Here is a 27,247-nt window from a genome sequence, read left to right as displayed (position 1 = left end):
GCCCATCTAGCATTACACATTCATCTAATCTTCTCTTTAAAGAAGCACCCATGAATTGAATTGGACACACATTTAGGTTTAGTTTACATTGAAAGAGATGGCCTTTAGGGTTAATGGGCCAACTATTACCCATAACACCCCTGACTTGGATCTTACCTGTTATATGCTGTTGCCTCATTTTCTCCATCCCCTCTTTTCCTGTCATCTCTCAGTGTTGAACAACCATTCAGTCCCACAGCGATGGTAGCTCTTGTCTACAGGCTCAGTCATTCTAAGTCATCATCAAGTTGGACAAGCTGGAACACCACAGCTGAAACCAGGAGGTCAGCTATGATGAGAGCTTCAACCAAGACCCTTGTACCCACTCATATGCTCACTGTGTCCTAAATGTGTATTTTCACTGCACTTTTGATAAGTAAAACATTTCTTTCAAATGCTCTCGATTGGCCAGAGACCACTGGACGTCCCTCCCACCTCGCATCCATTATGAAAATACCACAATATGTGAGAGGTACCCCCCCCACAGCATCACAGCACTGCAAGTGCAACTCAGCACAGAGTGACAGGTCAGGAAACAGTGTTGATGCAGCCGTCAGTGTGAACAGAGCTGTGGGGCTCTGGAGTTTCGACTGTGTTGAAAGACTAACATGCATTGACAGTGAGCTTACTGCACCACCAGCGATTAGAGGACTGGAAACCATCCATGGCACAGCTGTGAGGGAGTAAATGTAAAGGGATTATGTTTACAGGCCAATTTACAGGAATAGCCCAGTGCTGTGATCATTGTGGTGTTTTAAACTGTGATGGCAACTGAACATCATAGTTTTCCTTGTCTCCCACCTGTTACAGCATCATCTCTGTTGTTCCTCATAGAGAGCCTGGAAATCATGACTCAAATTAGTTCTTGCTCGCTTACATGGGCACATCAGGCATTATTCAACACCTACACATGCTTAGAGTGCACAGACAAAGTAGGAGCCCCTCTGTAGTCTCATCTCTTCCTCTCTCTCTTTGCATTTTTTCTCCCTTTCTCTTCTTTTTCCTCTCCTCTCCTCTCCTCTCCTCTCCTCTCCTCTCCTCTCCTCTCCTCTCCTCTCCTCTCCTCCTCCATCCATCCATCCATCCCTCTCTCCCTCTCCCTCTCCCTCCCCCTCCGAACCCATGCTCTGCAGAGGGGAGATTGACACAGCATTTTCAGCTCGGGGTGTATGAGTACACACAGGAGAGTGCGCACAGACAGGATTATAGTCAGTGAAGGAGGCAGCGCAGGACAATAAAGGATTAAAAGAGAGAAACAACAGCGGTTAAACAATGAAGAAGCGATGAAGAAGAAACTGAAAAGGGAAGGGATCGCAAACCACAGAAGTCTAAGGATGTGGGACCTTTGGGATTCTGAGAAGTGAAGTGGTGGCACACAAAAAATTCAAAACACAACCAAGTGACAGAAAACAACAACTAACTTGGAGGGTGAGTATCAACTATTATCACTTATGTGAATATATAAAAGTATTTCAGTCTCAGCAGATGCACCTCCACAACAATAGTTTGAGGGATGAAGTTTTTTATTTGTTGAATAAACTCATCTCTCAAAACTTTGCTCTCCACATGACAGATGTTAAGAGCTGTTCTACTTGTGCTTACACACAGTAGGAGCTTTCACAGATATCATAGCAAAATAAGCACTGCGTCAGACAGACTAAAGCTCGGGCATCATGGAAACTGCTGTGTCGTGTGTGATCAAGTGAACAGTCACACTGCTCCTTCATATACTGTAAATCTCTGTGGCACGTGTGAGGCTCAACAAAAACCATCACCTGGAAGCATATCAGTACGCAGCAGCTATAAAATGTACCTTGAGGCGATGATGTTGCTGCACACCTGTGGATCTGCCTCAAACAAATGTGATGTAATATGTTACATACAAAGAAATCGCTCCTTCTTTTTTGAGTTTTCGGTCTGTTTTTGTAGGTTAGTTTTATTTTTTTGTGCATCTAGAAATAATACCAAAAAGAAACTGAAGTATCTGAAGGCTCTCGAAAGGGAAAGGTAAAGCCTCATGATAGCTGGTACCTGGGCAGTGTAAACAGACACGCGTAAATGATCAGTTTATCAGAAACAGTTTTAAAGAGCACTGTGATCCTTGTCTTTGTATGTTTGCAATAAAACCTTCAATTTACAGAAAGTAAGGTCAATGCAAAACATTGGATACAAAAGTCTACACTATCATAGAGCTTAGAATATAGTGAAGTGATCTTTTTAGTCCATAAAACACATTATCTGTTCCGTTGATCTGTTTTGCCTTGATTATATGACTCTGAACTAGTCTGGTTTCACACTGAGGCATTTCATCCCAGAAACTGGTGATAACCAGCAGCTTTACTGCAGAGCTGCAGGGAGTAGGACTGATATTGGCTGACCAACTGTGGACACAATGGTGGTGACCTCTCTCTGTCTTTGTGTCCAGTGTCCATTCAGGTGTGCAGATGAGAAGTAAAGTGAAGTAAATGAATAAATACATGTGGATTTTCTAATTGAGCAAAAGTGTGATAAATCCTTATTTTTTTCAGTGGGAACATTTACAGTGGGACATATTACAAAATGATATGTGGTCCAACTGATCTATCATATGAACTGGGACATATCATATGTTTTGCAAAGATGAAAACAGGACAATATGGAAAAAAAAAATTGAAATGAAAACAAGTCGGAGGTTGTCTGGGATGTGATTGCAGCGTGGGAATAATTCTCTGCGTGGCTGACTGCTTTTCTGTGGGTTGGCTCGTGACGAGCAGAGGTGAAACCAGCATATGTAGGCCTATCACATAGTACATGTGAGTACATGAAGGAAGTGAAGTGAACCTGCTCAGTGGAATGACTCAATAATCCTTTAAACTAGAAACAAATACTTTTCTCAATCTGCTCTTGATCATCATCCCTAATTTCACCCCAGTGAAAAAACAAATGCACAAAATACAAGTTCAACACGAGCCACTTTAGTGAGAGGGATTCGACTTGGGTTAACAATGTCACAAATGTTTTCCCTTCACACACTAAATTTTTGTAAGAATGTTATTCTGTGCTTCACCCCAGTAGGTTTAAACAATCATCTTTAATTTGCTGCCATTATTGTCATTATTATCCAAGGTGGAAAATGTAAGGCTACATATTGTGATGTGCCTTTGAATGCATCTGGTAATTTTATACAAGTCTTTTCTAGACACTAAGGTTAATTTCCTGTCTTTGGTGACCAGTTATGAACAACATATGATAGAAAGTGAGTCAGACCACTTTGCGTAATTGCTCCACTAGACACCAGATCTGCCAGGCCATGTCTGGGAAGAAAAAGCTCCGGTCTTCATACTGGATGTATAATTTCTTTTTGAGGCTGATGTAACAGTGTGTCTCATCAGGGGCGATTACCAAAGGCTTCAGGGGAAGTGGACACTTTTGCATCTTAATCCCAGTCTCCCTACTACCCCCCCACCCCCCCACCCAACCTGGTTGTCTTTGTCTCTGTCTCTCTCTCTCTCTTTCTCTCTCTCTATCTCTTCCTGTTTTGGGATTAACAATCAGGAGATCTCCAGCAAGTCGCTCATTGCAGAACGACCCCACCTTTCTTATTTCAGAGATTACGTATGACTGACTATTAATCTGTGATTTATGGGATTAGGAAGGAGTTAGTGATGCAGAGATGCAGTAAAAGACTTCCACAACACTGCAAAGTCTGATGCAAGTGTACACACTAATGTACATGCAATATGGCTGCAGAGAGGAGAAACATGCAGAAATACCCAACATTCATACAGGTAGTGGCAGCCACGCAGAGTAGCTGCAGCTAACAATGATCAGTTAACCTGATCGTTATTTCTTCTATCAACAGATTGTTCTGTCTGTCAGAGGACGGTGGTGATGTCTTCAGATTGCTTGTTTTGTCAGATTAACTGTACAAAATCAAAACATATGCAACTCACAGTGATAAAAAAAGACAATTCAAACTATATAAAATGATTGTGAATATGATTTCTTAAATGTTTCTCATTGTAGTCGTGAAATCATTCAGAAAATAAGCAGGAAACAGACACGTTTCTCTTTCCCTCACTTGTGTTTTTCACCTCATTTAAAATCTACTTAAAATCGAATGTAGATGTTGTGTTTAACCGTGTGTTGTTGTGTTGAGGGTCTTGCACCCTTTCAATCCCGTCACTTCCTCGCCCTCTGACTCATGCTATAAGAGCACTTAATATTGTATACTAGCCCCCCCCCCCCCCCCCCCCCCCCCCGCTACAAACACACACGCAGACATCACTGTGTCTCTGGTGATTCTCTCCACTTTGCTCCATCCCCCCAAAATGCCACAGGAGACGTGTTCCTATGGAAACTGGCCTCAGTGAAAGTCCCCAGTTTTACCTGGTGACCATTAACTGGTTTGTATTGTGTGTGTGTGTGTGTGTGTGTGTGTCTCATCTCTGCTGTCACACATCAGTACCTGCGCTCTCTCTCTCCTGGCCTCCTGTTCATTAAAGGCATCACAGTCATCGTCAGTTTCAATAAAACCTTTTGCAGCAAAAAGTGAACCATCACTGATGATGGATGGTTGGCTCGCTGCATCTTCCTTTTATTCTGTAGATACAGCTCGGAGGTGGAAGTAGTCATTCCACAGCTGAGTTGTTGGTGGGAAGCCAAGGACACCTGTGTGGAGACAGACACACACAAAACACAAGATATAATCCTCATGTACAGTACATTCACATACAGACACAGGTACACCTGTGTGAGTGTCATTGTAAAGTAACATTGTTTTCCAAACATATATAGATCCTCTCCTCTTGATTATGTGAAATTATTTTAACACTCCTATTGTACCAGGGTCATTTTTTACCTGTTTTCAAGTTTAAATGTGTGAAACATACCTTTCATTATTATTATTATTATGATTATTTATTTATTTATTTTTGATCCTTTTTTTCTTTTTTAAAATCCCTTTAAAAAAAAGTTACATCTGTAGTGTTATGGGTTCAATTTGATCTGGTAGCACAAAAATCATAACAAAACAAATATATTAGTAATAAAATTTGGTAATAATAGTATAATGACATTGTGTAATAATTGTCAAATAATGGTTCATACCAAGAAAGCATATTGAATAAAGAGTGGCACACAACAAATCTTGGAAATATATACAGTTATACGTCTGTCATAGTATATGTGGCTGATTTTAACCCACAGCACAACAGTTGTGACAATAATTGCTCATTTTAACATATAAATAATATAAGATTTTATTATAACATATTGATAATTGCCTGTTCTGTTCATCATAAGAAATAAAATAGACAAATTGTGCATAATATATAAAATAGTTGTGGATAAATTACAAGTTACTTAAGCAGATAAAACATTTTACTGGATTATAATTTGTTTTTTTTAAAAGTGCTTGTTAATGAATTCAAATAAGGGTCAAATTTTACCTGAAACATTAAAGGCGTCAACCCTTTTCTAACACATTAGGCGGGTCAATCTGACTGTGTTCACTTCCTTGAAATGATATAAAATGCTGTATGGAAAAAACTACAAAAACAAACAGCTGCAACCTATTTCAACCTTCAGTTTGAATTTACAACTGCTGTGTCTTACAGGTATTATGATGGGAAGATTACGTGACAGGATTTTCTTTTCTTTCTTTGTGTTCTTAGGACAGACTTCAGCTGTGCTCAGGAAAAAAGTTGTTCAGCTTGTGCTTGGTGCTGTTGTGCAGTGTGGAAGTTTTAGTCAGACAGGAAACAAATGAGATTTGATTTTGAGGCGTATTACGGTGCCAGATGTGTCATTTTTTAAGACATGAGCCCAAATTCTAAACCTAGAAACACTTTGAAATAGAAACAAAGCTGTCAGCAGTGTCATAGCAGAGTGTATTGTTTACCATGTATGTGTGGGTGCTGGAGTGGTGGGGTGGTGGGTGCGTGCCACTACTGCTTAATCTTCTGGTTTAAGCTGAATAGACTGGCTGACAGAACAGGTTGTTTAACTGTACCCAAAGTATCCAATCTCCTTTTTTCTACATTTTGTTTTTGCTGTTTTCTCTATAATCACGGTATGTTCATCATGCCAATGAAACGTGACATGTACAGGATTTCATCTGAAGCAATAATTTGTATCTCTGTTGAATTGCAGAGTAAGACTTAAGGCCCATGCTGGTGTCTGAAAAGATAATCCTTTCATAGCTGTATGTATTCTCAAGAGCAGGGTCAGACAAGGTCACAACTCCTTAAGATATTTCACAGAATCAGATCAGGATTATACCTAAATCCACATCTTTAGCTCAGTAAAACAACACACACAGACTAGAAACAACAACCATAATAACAGTGTTTGAACATATGAGGAGATGAGAAGTGATGAAACTGTGTCAGATAAGATTTAAACATAGTTGAAGAAGATTTTTGTCAAGGGGCGTCCTCTCAGTAACTCTCTGAGTTAGATGCAGAAGTTGTGTACTTGCTGTAATTTAATTTGGATGAGTTTATAAGAACAGAAATGTGCTGATTTTCATCATGTCCCTGTCTCCTCAGTGGTCTTCTCAGTAGTTCAAAAACCATCTCCATGCTGGAAACCTGATCTTTGGGAGCAGGACAGAGTCTGGCCTCCCACCCTGACCCCATACCAGTGATCATTGGTGCCATGGGAACAAGTAGGTCCAACAGGTGAGGGATTTACAGTAGTCTGGAATCAGGATCCTGTCTGGGACTACTTTCCTTCTTTCTTTATGTAATGTACATGGCCGTGGTGACTTTTATAATGATAATGATAATGATAATGATAATAATAATAATAATAATAATAATAACATAAAAGACTATAAAAGAGATTTGTATAGCACTTTTCAATATAAGTAACAAAGTACTTCATGAGTCAAATATGTATATAGATATATAAAATAGATATATTAAAAAGACATCACACTGTAGCTGTTTTTTTTTTTTTTTAAATTGGGTCTAAGAAGTGAGATAAAACAGGGAACTGACCCTGACCCTGTGTCAAATTCCAAAGTTTAGGGGCCCGGACAGCGTCAACCCAAGCCTGGCCTTAAAACTAATTAAAATAATTTTGGATGTGGACATATTTTAAGGAGCTGAGCTGCAACACTCTCAACTAGCTGAAGGTGGTGGATTGATTTCTGACTGATAAAGGTCTGAATCTGCTCCTGAATTACAGCATTTATAGCTTGCTAGATTTGCCAAAAAGATCATTTGGTATCATTGAACTCGTAACATCTGATTGAGTCAAACAACGACAATGACAACAAAGAAACAAGAAATTAGAGTTAAAGTGTCATTTTGCGAGTGTTTCTGCTCACATATTATTTATAAGAATAAAACATCTACAGTTTTGAGTAATGTTTCTGCTTGGATTTTGAAACTTGAACTTCATGTCTTTATTTTGTTTCATTTTTATCCTCAGTTGATTTTGTATTGGAGTTGCAGTATCACACCAGCCCTGTGAAGACCCAGTTTTACACAAACAATTTTATTTATTTGCATTGTTGTCTGTTCTGGAAAGCTCCACATGGCCAGTAAGAATGGTGAGCTAGTCGTGGTGAGTCAGGCCCAGCTCAGAGATATTTACAGCAAGCAGATCCTTAGAAAGGCCAAGGCCATCCTACACTGTCCTGACCGGCCGTATACAGAGAGCTCCTTCCTTCAGACCTATGAAGACTAAATATGTTGAACATGTTATGTTCGGTATAAACATTACCATGGAGTTTTCATTTTATACTGCCTCATTTCAGATATGGCCTTTGGTTATTTGTTATGGTTTAATTATGTCATAGCTGTTTAATTATGTCATAGCTGTTTCTTAGGTCTTCTGGTTTTGTGCAGTGGTCCAAACTGTCTTATTGTACTGTTTGTTAGTGAGATATTTAAAAACTCTTCTCTTCATAGCACAATAAAGACTGACCATAGCAAGACAAAACCTCTCCCAACAAAACTGAATAATAGACTGATTTGTCATTAAAATGAGCAAAACTCCACCTTCAAACATCACACCCCTCTCTCTGGATGAATGAACGATTAAAAGAGAGAGTAAACATTCATTTAGCCTACATTTGATAAGTAAGATATACCAATGTCCAGCTGAAAATGGGTTGTCTGACTGACACTGACTCAGAAATAATCCAATAATCTGTGATGACAGCAATCCTTCTCACATAGTTAAACTGAACTCACCTTCCCAGCTGCTAATCCTCCATGTAAAGGAGAGGGACAGGTTAGTTTGATTCGTACACTCACTTGACCAGGAGTTTAGTCAGTCTGAGTGATTGTTTGTGATTGGGAGTTAACAAAAAATGTTAAACCACTGTTCTTACTCACTTGTGTCCCCTCACACACTGATGGTGCCTGTTTCTTAACTGATACTGCCCGCATTCCTTGTACTCCTAATGAGTCAGCTATTATCCTCCTTCCGCTCTTGTCTGTGAGATGGTGCATAGTGTCTTTGTGCGCTTTAAATGGTACACTGGAAAGTACACAAGGATCAGTAAGATTAATGCCTCCATAAGCTGCCTTCCGTTTCTTTCTTCCTCTTCCCCACACTGCACAAACTACAGTTTGAGATTTTTTTCTGTTCCAACATCAATTTGTCACATGTGTTATATGGGCAGGGAGCTGTTTAGACTATGATTTAACTCAAAAACATTACGAGACAGACGACTTTGAAACATTTAAATGGAAGTTTGAGATTGATTTCTACCTTTCAATGAGGAACTGGTTCACAAAAAATATACTGATCATTCCAATAAATAAATTAAAACGTGTTTGTTAATGTCATGACAAGTTTGAATATATGCTGAAGCTGGGGTCAAAGGAAGCCTCCATTATGTCAGTGTTGGAGGACATGGCAGATGTCTATAGACTATATAGGCTGTTTATATCAACTATAACCCAGCATGAGCGTCATGTAACCAAGTTCGTTTCTAAACTCAGAAAGTGAAGTGTTGTTAAATCGCATCAACCCTAATTTCCATTTCTGTTGTTGACAGGTACAGCATTGTGTCAGGCATTTTACCAGAAGAGGAACGCCAGAAGATCTCTAGCCTAGGCCTCCACAACGGCCACAGTAATCCCAATTTCCGCCTGCACTCAGCCTGCAACTTAGAGACAGAAGACAGTCGGAGGAGGTCAGGAGCCTCTGCTGCCGAGCCCAACACAAGGGGACAAGGAGGGATGAACAACTACAACGGGAAGATTCTGACAAGAGGCTCCAACCAAGTACGGAGCCGCTTTGTAAAGAAAAATGGACAATGTAATGTTATATTCACCAACATGGAAGAAAAGAGGCAGCGCTACCTAGCTGACATCTTCACCACCTGCGTGGACATCCGCTGGAGATACCTGCTGCTCATATTCTGCACCAGCTTCATGGTGTCCTGGCTTTTCTTTGGCATTATCTTTTACACCACCTCCCTGGCACATGGAGACTTTGAGGAGCAAGCAACAGTGAAGGGCGATGGCCTGGCAATGGGTGGATTGCATGGACCCACCTCTGGACACACAACTGGAGGACAGCCGCAAAGGATGCCCTGCATTCTTCATGTCCAGGGATTTCTTGGGGCACTCCTGTTCTCAATGGAGACCCAGACCACTATTGGTTACGGCTGGCGCTGTGTTACAGAGGAATGCCCTGTCGCTGTGATAACAGTGGTGATCCAGTCCATTGTAGGCTGTATCATTGACTCTTTCATGATTGGCACCATCATGGCCAAGATGGCGCGGCCAAAGAAGAGGAACCAGACCCTCATGTTCTCCAAAAATGCTGTCATCTCCCTGCGCGATGGCAAACTGTGCCTCATGTGGCGGGTGGGCAACCTGCGGAGGAGCCACATTGTGGAGGCTCATGTCCGTGCCCAGCTCATACGATCATACGTCACAGCTGAGGGTGAGTTTATCCCCTTGGAGCAGATGGACCTCAATGTGGGCTATGATGAGGGCACGGACAGGCTGTTTCTAGTATCCCCACTGGTTATAGTCCATGAGATAGATAAAGACAGCCCCTTGTATACTTTGAGCCGAGCTGATCTGGAGACAGACGACTTTGAGATTGTTGTGATCCTGGAAGGGATGGTGGAGGCCACGGCCATGACCACCCAGTTCCGTAGCTCCTACCTTGCCAATGAGATCTTCTGGGGTCACAGGTTTGAGCCTGTGATCTATGAGGACCGGGACCGCTACAAGGTAGACTATGCTCGCTTCCACAAGACCTATGAGGTGCCGTCCACACCTCACCTCAGCGCCAAAGAGCTTGACGAGGCTGCAAGCCGGGCCTCTTCTGCTGCTTCTCCTGCCTCTGCGTGCAGAACCACACAAGACTTGATCCCCAGGTCGCTGAGCGCCTTCTGTTACGAGAACGAGGTAGCATTGAGCGGTGGGGAGGAGGAGGACGACATCTTTGACTCCTCTCAGATCGCAGGCAAGGAGAAGGCAGAGGAGAGGAGGACTTCAGTTTCTGTAGACTTCCAAAACATGTTCCAGGACACTGCCACCGTGACATCAGGCAGCCACAGCGTCATGTGTGTTCTGGACATGGACAATAACCAGATGGAATTTGACATCCTACAGACTGCCATTCCTCTTGATCCTGTGACGTATAAGAGCGAGCAAGAGCTCTAAAGAGCTCCCATGACCATCCTCTTTCACCTGAGGGAGGGATCTGAAGGATTTCTTGGTGATGTGTTGAGCTTTGGATCGCATGCACAGATATTTCAACCCCTTTGCCTTGCCAGTGTTGGTTTATATTCACATACGTTTGTTTTGTCTTCTCATGGGGATTTAAAAGTAAGAAAAAGAAGAAATTGTTTTCCTAAATAACTTTTGGCACATTCCTTGGAGAGCCATAACAACCAATCGGACTGATTTTGCTGGAGGACAATGAATCAAAGCACTGACGGGCTTTTAGCTGTCTTTTATTGTGAATTCATAACCAAAGGAAAGCACAAGTCCAGAAACTTGAGTCATGTTTTAGACTGTATGTACATTTTGCATAGTTAGAATCCTACTTTACTTAAAAATGCCCTTTTCTCTGTGAATGTAAACAAGAGATTCTTTGAAAGCAATAGCACTTTTGATGTACTTCTCCTCCCTTTTGAAGAGGACCGAGCTCAAGACTTAAATGGTCGATTTTTAAGATGCACTCTTTAATCAAAGTGTGATTCATTTATGCTTGATAATCTCCACATCGTTCATGGATTTCAGTGCTCATCATGCCTGCAATAGTTCCCTGCAAAGTCTGCTATTTGCACTTTTGTGAAAATGTCTGTTCTGTTCAATCTTTTCCTGAAAAACATAAAAATCCTCCCATTCTCTAGGTGTTTTCAGTATACATCAGTGAGAAACTGTTGTTGTTGAGTTTGCTGTGCAGTATACCAACAAGACCATTCAAAGTGCAATCATTAAGTGTAGCAGAGGGAGTTTTTTTTTTATTCTGAACGTGATACAGATTCCTTAAGACAATCATTTTTAACAAATGTTTTGATTTATTGCTATTCATGGAGAAATCACTGCATTTCTTATGTTAAAAAATATTTTTCTTTTGAAAACAAGCATTGCGTTTAAGTGAATATGTTGAAAACCAAACAGAATATTTAACTCCATAGTAACCCACACCTTTATTAGATTATAGATACTAAAATAGTCTAGTGTTATTATCAGTGTTATCAATATAAAGCAACATTTTTGTTTACTTTTTGAATCACTTCACTTCATCACTTGTTTCTTGTGGAGGCTGCAGCCAGTGATAACAGAAACAATACTGAGAAGTGGCTTTAATTCATGTGTGTGCTGTTGCTGTTCGCCAAAGGTTTGGAGTTGGAATGGAAAACACAGAGCGCCTCTGATTTATAGTTTGGACACATGGGTGCATGCAGCCAAAGTGTACTCATTGTCTTTGATAGTAAAGAGGTGTGAAGCCACTCTGAGGCACAACAGGAAACCAAGGGATAAAAGTTGAGGAGTAGAGTCTCTGGGAACGTGCAATAAGACACTGGATTTGGATAGAGAGCATAAAGTCATGTGTAAATGTATGTCAGGAGAACTGCTTTGAATTAATATGTCACAATGGTTGTAAAATAGATGACATTCAAAAATCAGATGGCAAATGAAAGTACATCTAAACGATACTGAAATAAATAAAGTTCATTTTACAGATCGTAACTGACACCAACATATGTTTAAATACAATTTGGCCATGATGTAGACAGCAAAAGAATGCATTTACTCTAACCTTTAGGTGGGACCATGCAGCTGTCAGACCAGTACACCTGCGGCACCTGATGATACTACAACTCTTATTCTTGAACAACTTTTATTTTTTTCTCATTTGGGATTTTTTTTCTTTTTGCTAATTATTTTTGCTTGACCAAATGTGTGTATTTTTGAATTACTCTGATAGTGTGAGAGAGTGGCTGTAGACAATGATTGATGTCTGTGTGCATCTCAGTGACAAGCATTCAATAGTATTAGATTTCAAAATTTAAATTGTCAAAATTTTCATTGCAAAACCTGTTAAATATCAAGGAACATGTGAAGCATTTGTAAACAGTTTTATTGACAAACATACACTGCCAGCCAAAAGAAAAAGGTTATATTTGCATTTTACTCTCAAACAATGTAATTTGTTATAAACGGCTGAACAAGTATAAGTAACTTGTGAATAACCTATATTTTGACCAGTGTAGGCCTCTGAAACAGACAGCTGTAGTTTATTATATAAATGTGTATTATACTGTACATTTGTTCTATATTTGATGTCTAGATGTGTTTTTAACTTGAATGCTTGACTGTTCAAAAATACTTAAAGTTTCCTGGCAACGTCTTTAAACTACTGAGAGTACCCTGAATGTCCTGAACACCAAAATGTTTATGTATAAATCCCAAGTCGTTCATGTGAGTGAGTTTAACACTCAAACTCACAGAGAGAGAGAGAGAGAGAGAGAGAGAGAGAGAGAGAGAGAAAGGTAAGGAGAGATGGACTGTGGCCAGGTGACATCTGTATTTGTCCCTGATGAAAATGTCTTCACTGTCTTACTGAGACCTTACCTGAAACTCTTACTTTCATTATCTCTTTTTAGGTTATTCAGAAAGAACTTAATATTTACTTGCTTAAGACCGATCCAAAAATATGAAAGTATACTATGTTTTGACTGGCAGTGTATAAGAGCCCATCTGTAAGGCTGGTTTTGAATTGTATAGTGCTTCAACATGAGCACAGAAGAGCACAAGAGTACCTGAGTACAAGAGAACAATCAGTGTAATGCCACTGCCACTTTGTGTAACAGACATAGTATTTTGTTTCCTTTGCTGAAAAGTCTTCCTGCTTCATATAAATTGAATGATTTCCCAACCCCTGCTTGGAGATAAAAATGCACTAAGCAAGCTGTTGTCCTATTTGAAATAAGCTGAAAAGAAAAAAAAATCTAAAGTACAAAGCACTTTATTCTTCCTTGTATTCCTTTTGATGTTGCAAATAAATATTTATATAATTTTGGTTGTTTCTCCTTTTTGGCAGTCGACACACAGACACAAACAGTCTCTTTTCTAATGCAGCTGTGAGTGCTGAAGCTCCTGTATGAAATGTGCGTGCTCATCTAGAGCCACTAGATGCCTCTGCAGCCATTTTTATCATCGAGGCTTTGAGCAGAAAACACTGAACCATGTGTTCCCAGCAGTGGTGCACTGGAAGGGCGACAGAGAACCTGGCTCATGAATTGTGAATTTACAAAGCTGAATATAAATTAATGACTGTTCTGAAAAAAGAAGATATTAATACCCAACAGAAAAAAACTGCAAAATGTGTTTTGGCCTCTACTTCTGTGTGTGTGTTGGCTGAGAATCTGAACACATTGTGAATATCTTGGAAAGGGCTGATTTTTTTTACACTTGCATCATTGCAGTGAGTGAGGCATCTAACAAGAGATAACAGAATGGTAGCGATGTTACAGGGAGCTCAAAACATCATCACATCACATGCCATTTCACAAGCCCCGGAAACTTGATAAATGTGACTGTAAATTTGAACATAATGTTATTGTTTTTGTTTTTTTTAACTTTATGTCCAGTGATGGAAAAGTGCATCTCTTCATATCAAACTAGTTGGAAATGAACCTCACAACATATCTTATATCTTAACTTCCCTTGTCTTTGGCCAAAGAGCTGACACAGGTCATGCTTGGATAAACACGCCACATGTCATAGCCTTCTGATTTACAGCAGGTCCTCTGCTTTTTCCTGGTGCATCATATCATTTCGACCAATAGAAATTCAAAAGAAATCAAGTAACAGTATTTACAGGCAAGGGAAATGCAACACAGAACTAATGGATACTGTACATATAAAAAGTTAACATTTCATGACCACTTGGACGGCTTTCAGTGCCACAAATCATTATGTCAGTGACTGATAACTCTTCAAAGGGGACGGTTAAACATGAGCAATGACTCACAGTCAAGTGTCTGTTCTGGTTTGTCACTGTGATGGAACAACTGTGCAAAACAGAGGCAGATGAATATCAGTGGACACACTCATGGAATTCTAGATATGTTATACTGGTCTGATGATTATTTTCATGTTAACTAAGAATTTTTTTATTAGAGGATTGTGACAACACCAGACCTCTGAGAAGACATTGAATACTCCATCCATCTATTAGTATTTTCCTCTGCCTGTAGTTTTTTTCATCAAAAAAACAAAACAAAACGTATTTTACACTTTTCCTGTTTTAAGTTTTGATATCGATAAGAAGATATATTAGGTCAATAAGAAGATTATTTATTAGAAGATAAAAGTACCAAGAACCATCTCAATGTAGTTTTACATCTCCTCTCTCTGATTGGTTTCTCTGATTGGCTCTGATTGGCCAAGTGATTGACTAAAAATATAGCAGTTTTCAGGTAAACACTCAGAGAAACCAAATTCTGTAAGGTTGGCACTTCCTAAACACGGGCTGCGTACATCTCTCTGTGGAATGAGAGCTTTGATACTTTGGAACATATGGAACATTTAAGTTTTCAATGAGGTGTTAATTAAAGGCCCTGCACACCAACACAGATGTTTTAATGTATTGATGTTGATTAATGGAACAATGTGAGGTCACTGGACTCTACGTAGCAATGAGAACGATCGTTTTCCTGCTCTAACAGGTGCAGCAAAGGCAAAAATAGACTGAGGAAGACATCAGTCAAGTGCACTCAGGCGCAATAAATCACCTGTGTGGGTTTAACATGGGTGTGTGTGCTCTTTGAAATGCTGCACATGATGCCAGCGAGTCCATCAAGTAATCACTTATCGCAACGGGGTTACATTGCTCGAACTCCTGACAATGACAACATCATTAAAGGAGGAAAATAACATTTTTGTGTGTGTATTTTTAGACATGAGGTCTAGGTAGTTTGGCTAAAAACTAGTGAACTATGACTACCTTCACACTACAAATTCAGTTTCTCCTGCCAATGAGACATAAATATGATTTTATTTTTCATGGGAAAAACTTAAGTTAACAAACAGGCAAACGTACAAATTTAACTTGTTATTGGATTATGATATCGTGAAATACTTCAACCCACAAAGTGTCCGTGCCAGGGACATATAACACATCTTTTTAGGAGTCTATAGTCTTGGACTTCAGGATGAACTGCTCACCAAGTCCTTAAGTGCATGTTACAAACGATTCATGAAGTGGAGGTCAGTGCCCCCTGCTGGCCAATCATCAGAGAACTGTTCTTGAATAGCTTTAACACATACTGAACAGTAGATGCCAAGCTGTCCAATACACATCACTATCAGATCTGAATAATGAAGTTGAATTTCTCCAAATTGTGTGATCTGTTCTACAGTTACCGTTTGATCTGCTGATGAAAAGGACAGAGCTGCAAAATTGACTGGCTTATGGCAGCTAGGTGACATGGAGAACGATGTGGGTCAAGCAAAGAAAACAATGTAAAAAATCTTTCGATTTTAAGTGACATTGAAATGCAACTGAATCAAAACAATATTTTTTGTCGTAATGTTTGGTGATAGGCAGCTGAGATTTTAAACATATCTGCAGAGGTAAGTGTTATAGTTTTTGAGCTCTAGTTACCTTTAGCAGAGGAAGTGTAAAAAGAAGAGGAAGAATCTATATCTCTCTAATCCTGAGGGAGAATGCAGTGAGGTTACTTTATCAAACTGCCTCTTCATCTTTTGCCCAACCAGGGCTGTGAGAAACCCGGGTGTCATGTTTGATGACCAGCGATCTTTCTCTGATCCTGTTCTGTTCCAGTCACTAACACTCAACTTCAGAGTGACTTCTGGGTCTGCACCCATGTACTTGAACTAAGTCATAAAAAACCTATGGTCATTTTCGGCCATGGTGTTTTTCTAAGGAAGGCTGCCTTGCATTGCCATCCCGGCACACAATGTCATCGCAGTCCAGGCTGTTCTCGTTTGTGGTTCCCCAAAGGTGGAACAAGCTACCACATGTTATCAGAGCGGGTCCCACCGTCTCTGTTTTCAAGAATCTCTTGAAGTCTCATCTCTTCTAAATACACCTCCACTCCTAACACCTCTAACTAGCACTTACCACACTTATTGAATAGAGCAGTAGTACTTAGTACTTACACCAAGGTCTCCTACCGCACTGAAGCTTTAGTGTCGTCCCTCACTGCTGAATGAGTAAATGTAAATGTAAATGACTGCCTCTGAACACTGGACAGGTTAAGAGGCAATAATTACATTGCAAATCTATGTTGTTCCTGGAAATAGACCTTAAAGCACGCTGGTTGTACAGGGACTGGTTGCACCAGAGATGAATTTGATGGAGAGGTTCAGAGAGGCTAAACTGACAGACAATAGCAGGATTGGGCTTTAACAGAAAGCGCTGACTGCTGTTTGCAGTGAGCTTTTTTCTTACATCAGTATGGCAAATATCTCCATTTATCACTCACTACATCTTCCTGTACTATAATTAAATAATTTCCATTTCTCCTGAGTTTTTCTGTCTAGATTTTAATCAAGTTAAAATCACCCTGTGTCCCTAATAAGAGACTTCCCCTTTCAGCCCTCATGATTGTCCCGTCTTGATCTTCCTTTAATTATATATCCTCCATCTCCATCTGTCTGGTGTTGTTCCCATGCACAAGAGCCCTGACAGCAAAAACAGCCCACATGTTGGACCTCTGAACCTCAGGAGAGGCATTTCGGTCAGTGGATGAAAAGATGAAAAGAGGGGAATCAGGAGGAAGGGGAAAGCTGGCTGCTCAGTAACTGCAGGCCTCGAGGCTATCAGCTTTTCATTAGTGAGTCAGTGAGTGAGTGAATGAGTGTGATCGGTGGAATGGTAAAATAGTGCCGTGTCGTGCTGGGCCACATCAGCTATTAGTGTGATTTGGGGGCTCCCACTGACTCCTATTGTGTATTGTCTCCGAAGTGAACAACCCAGGCTCAACAGTGCGCCTTTGTGTGGGACATTTAACTGCCTGTTAGCATGCTAATTATGGGATGTGTGTGTGTCTGTGCGTGCCAGTGTCCGTCCATCATCTTCTGGTCTTTTTCCATCCCTCCATCTTTTCCCCTGGGATTTACACCCCTCCAGTACTTCTTCCTCTCTTCTATCTTTCCCCAAGGCACTAATGCACCACTGATCTGAGTGTTACTGTTGTGACCCCTTTTCAAGCTCCTTCCTGCTGCTTTGATCCTCTTCACTTCTGTCTAAATCTGTGTGCTCCCAGTGTCCTCTTTGGTCTCTCTTTTTAATTAATCAGCTGCTTTTGATGCTGCGACGGTTGGATCAGTTTAAACGTTCAAACATTAAAGTCTTTCTCACAGTCAGTGTGGGACATTATCCTCACATTTAGCTATGGAAAACCTAATTTCAGACATGCCCCTCTTTCACCAGTGACTGCTCCTCCCTGCAGCTCTCTCCAGCCATCTTGAGCCTGTGCTTCGGTCTCACCTGTCTCCCTGTTGCTGGATTACAGGTGTATGATTACAGATTCCCAAAATATTTTCTGTCAGAATGTGCCATCCTAGAAGGGAGAAGAGTGAGGCCGACAACCTGCTTTTCAAGAGGTGAACACAATAACATAAAAACCTGTAAAATAGGTTCATTATCTCTGTAAGACAGGTAGCTTCTGTGAAACCTCTAATATGTTTCCTTATAATGACAGGATTGCATTGCAAGAATTAAAGCCAACTCTTACACAAGATGCACTCTCATCTCCTCATTTCCTCCTTTTAAAAAGTAATATTCACTACTGAATATAAAAGCTCTGCATTTCTACTCACCCAATCATCTCAATTCAACTCAATCTTATTACTGAACTGTACAAAACGACATGAAATGAAATGTTTTTCATCTGTGAGCAGTGCTTAATAGTCTCCTGCATTTCAAGATTAACATCAAATACACTGAATCTCTTCAAGTTGAAATTGTAAGAAGGCGTTTTCATCTCAGACCTCTTCTCCAGTGATTGTTCAGCGTCGATGCATATCCACATCCCCTTCACATGAGTGGATAAGTCATGCTTTTGGTGCTCTTGTAGGGCAGTGTGTTGACCATACGAAGAAACAGGCTCTTATGTAAGTTGATGTCAGTTAAATGATATTATCACTGATCATGTAGGAATACCATTGAACTAAGACAACACTGAACAGTAACAAACGTTTTTCTCTGACTACGACAATGCCGGCTTTGTTTGTTGGGCCTGACAGCTTGAACCTTACACTGATGTTATTTCTTATCTGGATCTAGACTGAATGTGAGTAATGGGGTTAGGGATGCTGGAGAAAAAAAAGGTCCATCACTCAAGCTGACATAATTGACAACCGATTTAACAGACTACTCTGCACTGTAATTGTCTGCATCTTCTCTGGATTAGGATACCTACATGTTTTGTATATATTTATGCATATGTCTATATTTGCTGTGTTTATCACTGCAAACTAATGTACTACTGTATGTGTCCTTTACTTGGCAGGCCCTGATTTAAAAGATCATTTGCTGACCTGGTCTTGGACTTTCCTCAGCTAAACTAGACCCAACCTGTCTGATCATACTTTTTTCTGTGTTAGCCAGGAAGGTTTATGTACTGACATATTTATTACAAGTACTATAGTCTAACATTCTGTACACTCTATATGCAATTTAGTCTCACTGTGCATTTAATACATGTACTTTGTTTGAGCATGGCTGTTCATTCTTGACCTTTGCGAACAGATATGGTATTTTCTTGTCCTTAAATATGCGCCCTGCCAGAGATGGATTTACATTACCGACAACTTCAGTAATAATAGTATACAGTATATGTAGTATATAGTAGTAATAAAGTTTTTAAATGTTTGAGTTTTGACTTTTCTCTACAGAATGTGTGATCCTTCTGTTCTTGATTGACTGGTGTCTCCTAGTATATACCTATAGGTGGCACATGTACACATGACTGTGTGTTTGTGTGGCTGTGTGTGTGTGTATATGTGTGATTGCCTGTGAACAGATAAGTATGCAGCACACATATTTCCAGATTCACATTTCTGCATGTATTTTCCATTTCTGTCTCTATGCTTTAGTTAAGTGTATGTTTGTGTGCCTGTGTTTAACCAAATATGTACTTCTGTGTGTGTCTGAGCATGTGTGTATGTGTGTGTAAGTGTGTGTTTGTGTATATGAGAACAGCTGTGGGCCCTGTGTTTGAACCCTGGCTCACATGGGCAGAGTGAGGGAGGGCCGCGGGGCGAGAAGGCGATGGGAGAGGGGACTGGTGCCCGACAAACTCTCCATCTCCCTCTCCCCTTTCATCTGCCTCTCCCAGCATTAAACAACAAACTCTTTCATTCAGGCATCTTTGCGGCCTGCCACCCCCAGACCCTCCAGGCCCCCGCCCGTTCACGCTCCTTAATTCAATGTTCCGAGAAAAACTCATGATTGGAAAGTGACTTTTTTTATCCTCCTTTTCCATATCTCCTCCTAAGAAGCATCACCCCTCTTCCTGTACTCCCCAAGTCTGTCTCATATCAGAACAGCTTCTGTCCTATAAAATCAAAGGAAGTAAAGCCCAGGTCAATCCACAAGGCAATGATGATTAATGCACATCTAATGAGCACTCAGTTATTGATGCAAGATGCCAGAAAATCACGTTATAAGCATTAATATGATATTTATTGTTGTACTTTGCATGCAACTTTGGTCTTCTCTGAAGGACTGGCATTCACACAAACTCATACAAGACATGATTACATATATATTTAAGATTTTGTACTATTTCTAGGTCAGAAATCAAATTTAAGCAAATTTGGGTCATGGACCAACTTAACACTTTTGTACAAAAGGTCAGATTTCCTTGAGTTGTACCCCATATACTGAAACATGCATTCAGAAGACGCTCAGTTGGATCTATCCATCAGAAGCTCATTCACGTAACTCAACTTGCAAATCATGGCTAGACTAAGATTTCTAAGGGAACTCCAAAATGCTTTGCAGAAACTAGATCAGTTGCATCCAAAGCAGACAGACCAAAAGTGACCAAACCATCAGAAGATCAATACATCACTGTTAGTTCCCTGAGAGATTAAAAAGCAACTTCATGACAGATACAGAATTTCCTAAAAAAAAAAAAAAAAAAGAATGCAAGCAACAATCAGCAAAAGGACTGACAGAAGAATGTTGTCTTGTAGTGGTCTCAGAGGACAAGTAGCAGTCTCTAAACCACTTCTCAGGAGGGAAACAAGGCCAAATGCTTGGGGTGGGTTAAGAAATACCAGCATGTCACGGTGGATGACTATAAAAAAGTCCTAATCACTGATGAATCCAAGTTTAAGATTTACAGCAGAAACAGGAAGGTGTATGTAAGGACATGAACATGAGAGAAAATTACCCCCTAGTGTATCAAACTGACAGTGAAACGTGGTGGTGGGAATATTCAGGTCTACAGATGTTTTGCCTACTCTGCAGTGAGACACCTGCACTGAATTGACTGCACCCTGACCAAACAGAAATGCCACTCCATGCTTCAGAGACATGCCAGACCCTCTTGTTTGCATCTTTGTGGAGATGGATTCATACTGCAGCAGGATAAAGACCCCAGAAACACCTCAAAGCTTTGCAAGAACTTGGGCAGGTGATGAGTGGTCAAACAGTACAATTTTGGTTTCATAAGACCAGGAAAAAGAAGAGTCTTTTAGATGCTTTTTTGCAAACTCCAAGCAGCTTTTGTGTGTCTTTCAGTGAGGAGAGGCTACAGTCTGGCCACTCCGCCATAAATGGAGTCCTACAGTGATCGCTGTCCATTTCGTACTTTCTCCCATCTCCACACAGGATCTCTGGAGCTCAGCCATTGGGTTCTTGGTCACTTCCATTACCAAGGCCGTTCTCTCCCAATTCTTAAGTTTGGCTGGACGGTCAGCTCTAGGAAGAGTCCTGGTTCTTCCACACTTGCTCCATTTAGGCAGTTCCTTCCACCTCATGGCTCGATTTCCGCTCTGATATACATTGTCGGACAAGAGAGCTTATATAGACAGGTGTGTGCCTTTCCAAATCATCTGCAGTCAATTGAACTGACCACAGGTGGACTCAAATCAAGGTGTAGAAACATCTTGCTTTGTCATTAGTAAGTATTGAGTGCAGATTGATGAAGGAAAATAATGAATTTAAACTATTTTAGCACGAGGCTGCAACATATCAAAACTGAAAAAAGTGAGAGGGTCTGAACATTTTCAGAATGCACTTTAAAGTACACTGCATTACTGATGGCATTTAATTGGCTTATTAATGTCCATCACCCTAGGGATAAATCATACTCTATAAGATGATAATTTGTTTTGTGTGTAAAATGTTTATCTATATTGAATAGGTATTAGGTATTGGGCGAAGAAGGCCCCTGTAAATGGCTTGCTTTATTGGATTATTATTTCTCATTCATTAATTTATGCTATTTTTGTATAAAAAATAAGGTTAGAGTAAAATGGATAATGAGTAAAACATGTAGATAATGACTAAAAAAAGAAGTATATAATGTAAATTCTCAGGTGAAGTACAAAACACAAAGCACAATAAGCGCAGCTCTTGGATAAATGCACCCACTATCTTTCCACCAAGTGTGTTTACAAGTTTGTGAAATCTATATTGTGCTCAGCTACCAGGATGTCAAGCTAAATTTGATATTTAATGAGACTTTTGTGTTGTGGCTAAGGGGAAAAATAGTCTGAGGATCACTGAAATTGAACATTTTTAGAGAGGCACATCATTTCTGTGTGATGATGTCCCAAACAGCAGCCAGCCAGACATGCTGCAGAAGCATCCTAAACAAAGGACACCCTTGTTGTCGGCTGAATTCTTGAACACCATTTTCTGCATTTTCCTGAAAATGACTCAATCTCCTCATCCCTCGCCTCTCATTCCGCCCCAATTATCATTTTTCAGGCATGTCCCTTTGTCCTACAGAGATGGGTTGTTTGGGAGTTTCCAAATCTTGCCATGAAATCTGCTTATATGTGTGGACATGTGTGAGGGGTTTAATGCCAAAAACCACACACATATACACACATTCGAACTGCATGGCAGAAGAAGAGAGTGGTGAATAATGTGACTGAGAGGGAGACAGGGGACAGTTGCAAGGGATACAAGGCACCATTGAGGATTCTCTTTCTCTCATTCCCTCAGCATCGTCCCTGTTTTTTTTCTTCTTTTGCCTCTTGTTGCTGTCACAGCTGCAGCAGGGCTGAGCAGAGCTGGTTTTGGCTCATATTGAAGGATGTGTTATTGCTTAGTACATCTACACTTAAGCGGAGACTAAGTATATGTGTATAAAAAAGTAATCAATATAAACCTAAACTCATGGTGCCAACGGTCAGAAGTCAAGTAGCTGCAGTATCTCAGTGGGTTATTCAACTTAATGCAACTACTTCATCACTGTACAAATCTGATGAAAGTCAGTTACTTATAACCATGTTGCATCAAAGTGTTTCAAGCATAATTGAAGTCTGGACTACAGTGGTGGAACGACTGGCCGACAGACTGATGCTGCCATCCTGTTTTACATAAACCATAATGACAGCTAAAAGCTACTAGGTGGTGGACTACCAGGTCACCATTTCTCCCCAAAAGCAGTATAACAGTCTTGAAAATGAGCTCTTATTTCCACAAACTTACAAAACACCTATAAACCACTGTCACTCTAAACACAGTGCGATGAGGAATAATGAGCACGTAGTCAGCACCACCAACTAGCTCCTGACCGTGAAACCAGGAAATATGAGGCAAGTGCTCTAAAATGAGTAGAAGGGTAATTACAGAATACCAATAGAGATCAGCCACAGGTAACTAAACTCTTTCTCTCTGTTTCACCCAGGACCCTTACCCCAATACCCCCACCCCCTCCAGCACCACCACCTCAACCCCCATATATCAATTTCCTTTAGATGTTCCCCCTCACACAATTGGAGTAACTAGATTCTTTCCTTTGGCTGGTCAGTGGAGATATGAAGCAGAGCACACAATGGGCTATTCACTAAGGCAGCCACACACACACACACACACACACACACACACACCTCACCCCCATTCATGCCCATCTGACTAGCACCAGTGGCAGCACTGTCCATTTCTTGAAGCCCACACACATATATGTCCTTCTGTAACATACATGCTTGCACATGCAGACATGCAAACACACACACACACATACAGACACACAGAAGTGTATACAAAAAAATAGATACATTTGCATACTCACATTGAAGGCACACAAAACACCTCAGTACCCAGCTGCAGTGAAAGCCCTTCCAAGTTCTGGCACAGAACCCCTTACACACACACACACACACACACACACAAATCAGCATCTCAGAGAAAGACAAGACCAACACAAAGGCCTCGGAACTTGGTGCTATATGATCACAAAGGCAGGATTCACAGATGTTCGGTGGGGGCGTCTATTTAAATGTAACACAGATGCATTAATTTACTGAGGAGGATGGGTGGAGTGAAAAGATCAAGAAGATTGTGTGAAGGACGGAATTATTTGTTTTAATATTCAATGATATTTTAACTGGAAATAAAACTCACATTTATCACTAAGATGGGAGAATCTATAAATCATAGAAGCTCAGTTACTTCTGCTTGAAAAGAACAAGGGGCCTGGGATGAAACCCCTGAAGTTCTTTTGAGCAAAACTCAACTCCAACTCCGCCTGTTATTCTGCGGTTGATCCTGACCTTTGACCTCCCGGAGCAACTCAAGCTTGAATGCTTTTACTGTCAAATATAAGACCAAGTTGATAACATTCATAATAACTTAATAACTGCAATAACAGTAGCCCGCTGGATCCTTCTGCAAGCTTGACTGATTCACTTCAGTGACCAAATACCGACACACCTGCTCTGTCCTGCACAGGTGCATGCAGGGAGACAAAGAGCGAATGAGAGAAAATGAGAGTAAGGGTGTCACAAAGGGGTAGACAGCGTGTCTGTGAGTAAGAGAGGGATATAAACCACTTTCAAACAACACTACAGCAACTCGGGACATGTGTTAACATATAGACAATCACATATGTTGAGATTCTTGTTTCCAACTCTGCTCGGACTTTCAACAGCTCAGCACTAATGTCATTCTCAGACCATTTGAACGGATTCCTGTCTCTTGTGAGTCAGCACCTCGTGAGTATGTTTGTCTGAACCAGAAAACAGGCGATAGGGGTGATACTCCCATCGTGGCACCTTGGCTGAAGAATGCTTCCCCTCACTCCATAACACACAATATAAACACTGTTCTATTGTATTGTAAAAAAAATAAAAAAATCCCACTGGCCACGTGACAACATAAAATATATAAAACAACTAGTCTAGAGGAAACATGCACCAAGTAAAATTTATCTTTTGGTAGTGAAATGATTTCAGATTACTTTTAATATTAATTTACTGCACATAATTTACTGCATAATTAAATTATATTCTTCTTCTTCTTCTATTCTCTCATATTATTTCCTCCAAATCCAGTGTGCCCTACAATTCTATTATTATTTTTTTTTGTAAAATAATTACAAATTTGTATATTTATTGTATATTTGCATATTGGTCACTATTTTTTTGTGAGTGATGCCACCTGGCCAAGGTCAGCTAATAGGAGATGGTCAGCTCATTGACTGTCACCAGTAGATGACTCAGTTCACAAACTCTTGTGTTATTAGTTGAGTCTCCAGAGGACATAAACCAGGAATACATAATACTTGCATAAAGCCAGTGGTGGAGTGGTGGGGATGATGGTGTGTGTTTACAGCTCTGAGGGGATTCTGGTCTGACCATGGGACTGCAGGGCCTTCTGCAGAGCCACGACCTGTTGACCTTTAACTGTCACCCTATGTGCTGTTTGTGTGTGTTTGTGCCTCAGTTTCTGCTTCACAACAAACTACATCATTGTCACATGAGAGCAACAAGCTTGCATCATTTCATCCTCTTTTTACTGCCTGTTTATATGTGTGTGTGTGTGTGTGTGTGTGTGTGTTTATCTTGTTGTGTGTATCTTGAGTTTATCCAACTAACATCATTTGTCTTTTCTGTACAAAGTATCCAGTCAGGAATAATTATCATCTAATTACTTCAGCAAAGGATTTGATGTGAAATAAAAACAGTTTGGAGTTGCAGAGTGAGTCTTAACAGTTACATGGATTATAAATGTACAGTGAAACAAAATCACTATTTTAGTAAAAGAATCAAATTATTGTTATGAATGTTCTATATTTTCCATGAACATTATGGCTTCACATTAGTGGCAATGCAGAATAGCATTGAGCTACTATTAGCATCAACAAAATTAATTCATGCCAAGAATCTAAATAGTGTAAGTGGGAGCAGGATACACAGTAAATCATTTACTGCATATTACGTTTTCAAAAAATCTACAAAAGGTCTGAAGTTTTGTATCATTTCACTGAGACCAATTTCTTTTAGGATTTGTTTGGTTCAGTATTTTATTTTGAAAGTTACATCTTTTTTAATTAAAGCTCGCCTAACTCAACAAAATTTAATTTTTTATTATATAAGCCCGCTAAAAAAAATTGTACATTTTACAGTGAGTTGTCTAGCTTTAGTCAGCTGCCAGAGAAGGCTTTTATGGAAAAAGAATTGATTCTCCACGCTATACATATGCCTAATATAAAAATAGAAGCGCTGGAAGAGTAACATCTGAAATAAAACGGTTCACTAGTCCCTTTGTTTTTCCAAACGATTCATTCATCTCTATTCGATTAATTTAATTTCTGTCTGTCTTAACTAACTCTGCAGACTCTCAAGCCATCCTTCATTATTCGTTTGCACACACAGGGGATGTCTGAAGGACATTATCTAGCAGAACTTTGCCTAAATGAAATTTTCTTTTCTCCAGATAACTGGGGCTTTTTGTCGCTGATAGTTCGAACAAATTCATGTTTGCAGCATTTTGTCACAGTGCCACTCGGTTAAATCACAAGACATAAAATCCGACTCAATTCCTGATTTATTTCATCAAGCAACGCGTCTCTCAAACATCTTGTGGCCACAGAGAGGATTCAGTCTCATCTAAGGGCCATCAATTGATGTGGGCCACCGATGTAACTTTGTTAGGCCTGTTCATTTCCTTTCATTTCTCAACATCTTCATTATTTGTGCACAAACACACACACGCATACACACACACACACACATACACACACGCTCCTAAACAAACACTCACGTCAAACCGAGGCTGGGCCGCAAATCCTCAACTGCACAGCGGGAGAGAAATCCCCGGAGTGTCTCTCTGAAGGTCCCCGGTTTAAAGCTCCAGGGGCCGGGCAGTCCCACCACGGCTCCCGGGCTGAGTGGCCCCGCTCCTGGAGCACTTTTCTCTGCATGTCAGAGATTGTTGAGACGCGGATAAAGAGTGGCGGTGGAAGGGAAGACACAAGCCTTTTCCCTTCTTTTCTTTTCTTTTTTTTATATGCACAAAACTGCTTTTTGTTCCCCCCTTTTTTCTCATTTAAGGGGGAAGGGGGTGCTCGTTTTGATCACATGATTACAATTCACCTGAGATAAAACAAAGGGCGCAAAGAAAGGAGGGGAGAGGAGGAATGAAAGAGGCAGAGAATCAGACAGAGAGATGCACTCATGGTTAGGATTCCCTTATCACAGTCAACATTCATGGATAATGAAAAAAAAAAAAAAAAAGTGGTGATTTTTGGATTGGGGGCCAGTGGGTCGCATGGCGGGGATACAAGGGGTCA

The 27,247-nt window shown here is 40.3% G+C and overlaps 1 protein-coding gene and 1 long non-coding RNA gene across 3 annotated transcripts; one reads left to right on the top strand and one right to left on the bottom strand.

Moving 5' to 3' along the window:
• Window positions 1-837: 837 nt before the first annotated feature.
• Window positions 838-13,536, top strand: kcnj4 (potassium inwardly rectifying channel subfamily J member 4). Of its 2 annotated transcripts, XM_071474372.1 has the most exons (3): window positions 840-1,467; window positions 6,570-6,701; window positions 9,038-13,536. In XM_071474372.1, exons 2-3 carry the CDS (start codon window positions 6,679-6,681, stop codon window positions 10,662-10,664), a joined length of 1,650 nt encoding a protein of 549 aa, XP_071330473.1. In that variant the 5' UTR covers window positions 840-1,467; window positions 6,570-6,678; the 3' UTR covers window positions 10,665-13,536. The 2 variants fall into 2 exon arrangements, with proteins under 2 accessions (XP_071330474.1, XP_071330473.1); XM_071474373.1 differs by lacking the exon at window positions 6,570-6,701 and having other exon boundaries at window positions 838-1,467.
• Window positions 4,433-27,158, bottom strand: LOC139618459 (uncharacterized). Its single transcript, XR_011689736.1, has 2 exons — window positions 26,719-27,158; window positions 4,433-4,689 (listed from the first exon to the last, which is right to left on the bottom strand). It is a non-coding gene; the product is annotated as an uncharacterized lncRNA (long non-coding RNA).
• Window positions 27,159-27,247: the final 89 nt, after the last annotated feature.

Source organism: Trachinotus anak, unplaced genomic scaffold (genome assembly GCF_046630095.1).
Source record: "Trachinotus anak isolate AG129_WGS33_773 ecotype Australia unplaced genomic scaffold, CSIRO_AGI_Tana_v1 ptg000003l, whole genome shotgun sequence".
Lineage (NCBI taxonomy): Eukaryota > Metazoa > Chordata > Actinopteri > Carangiformes > Carangidae > Trachinotus > Trachinotus anak.
The sequence above is the reverse complement of the archived record's forward strand: the minus strand, read 5'-3'. Positions and strand labels throughout refer to the sequence as shown.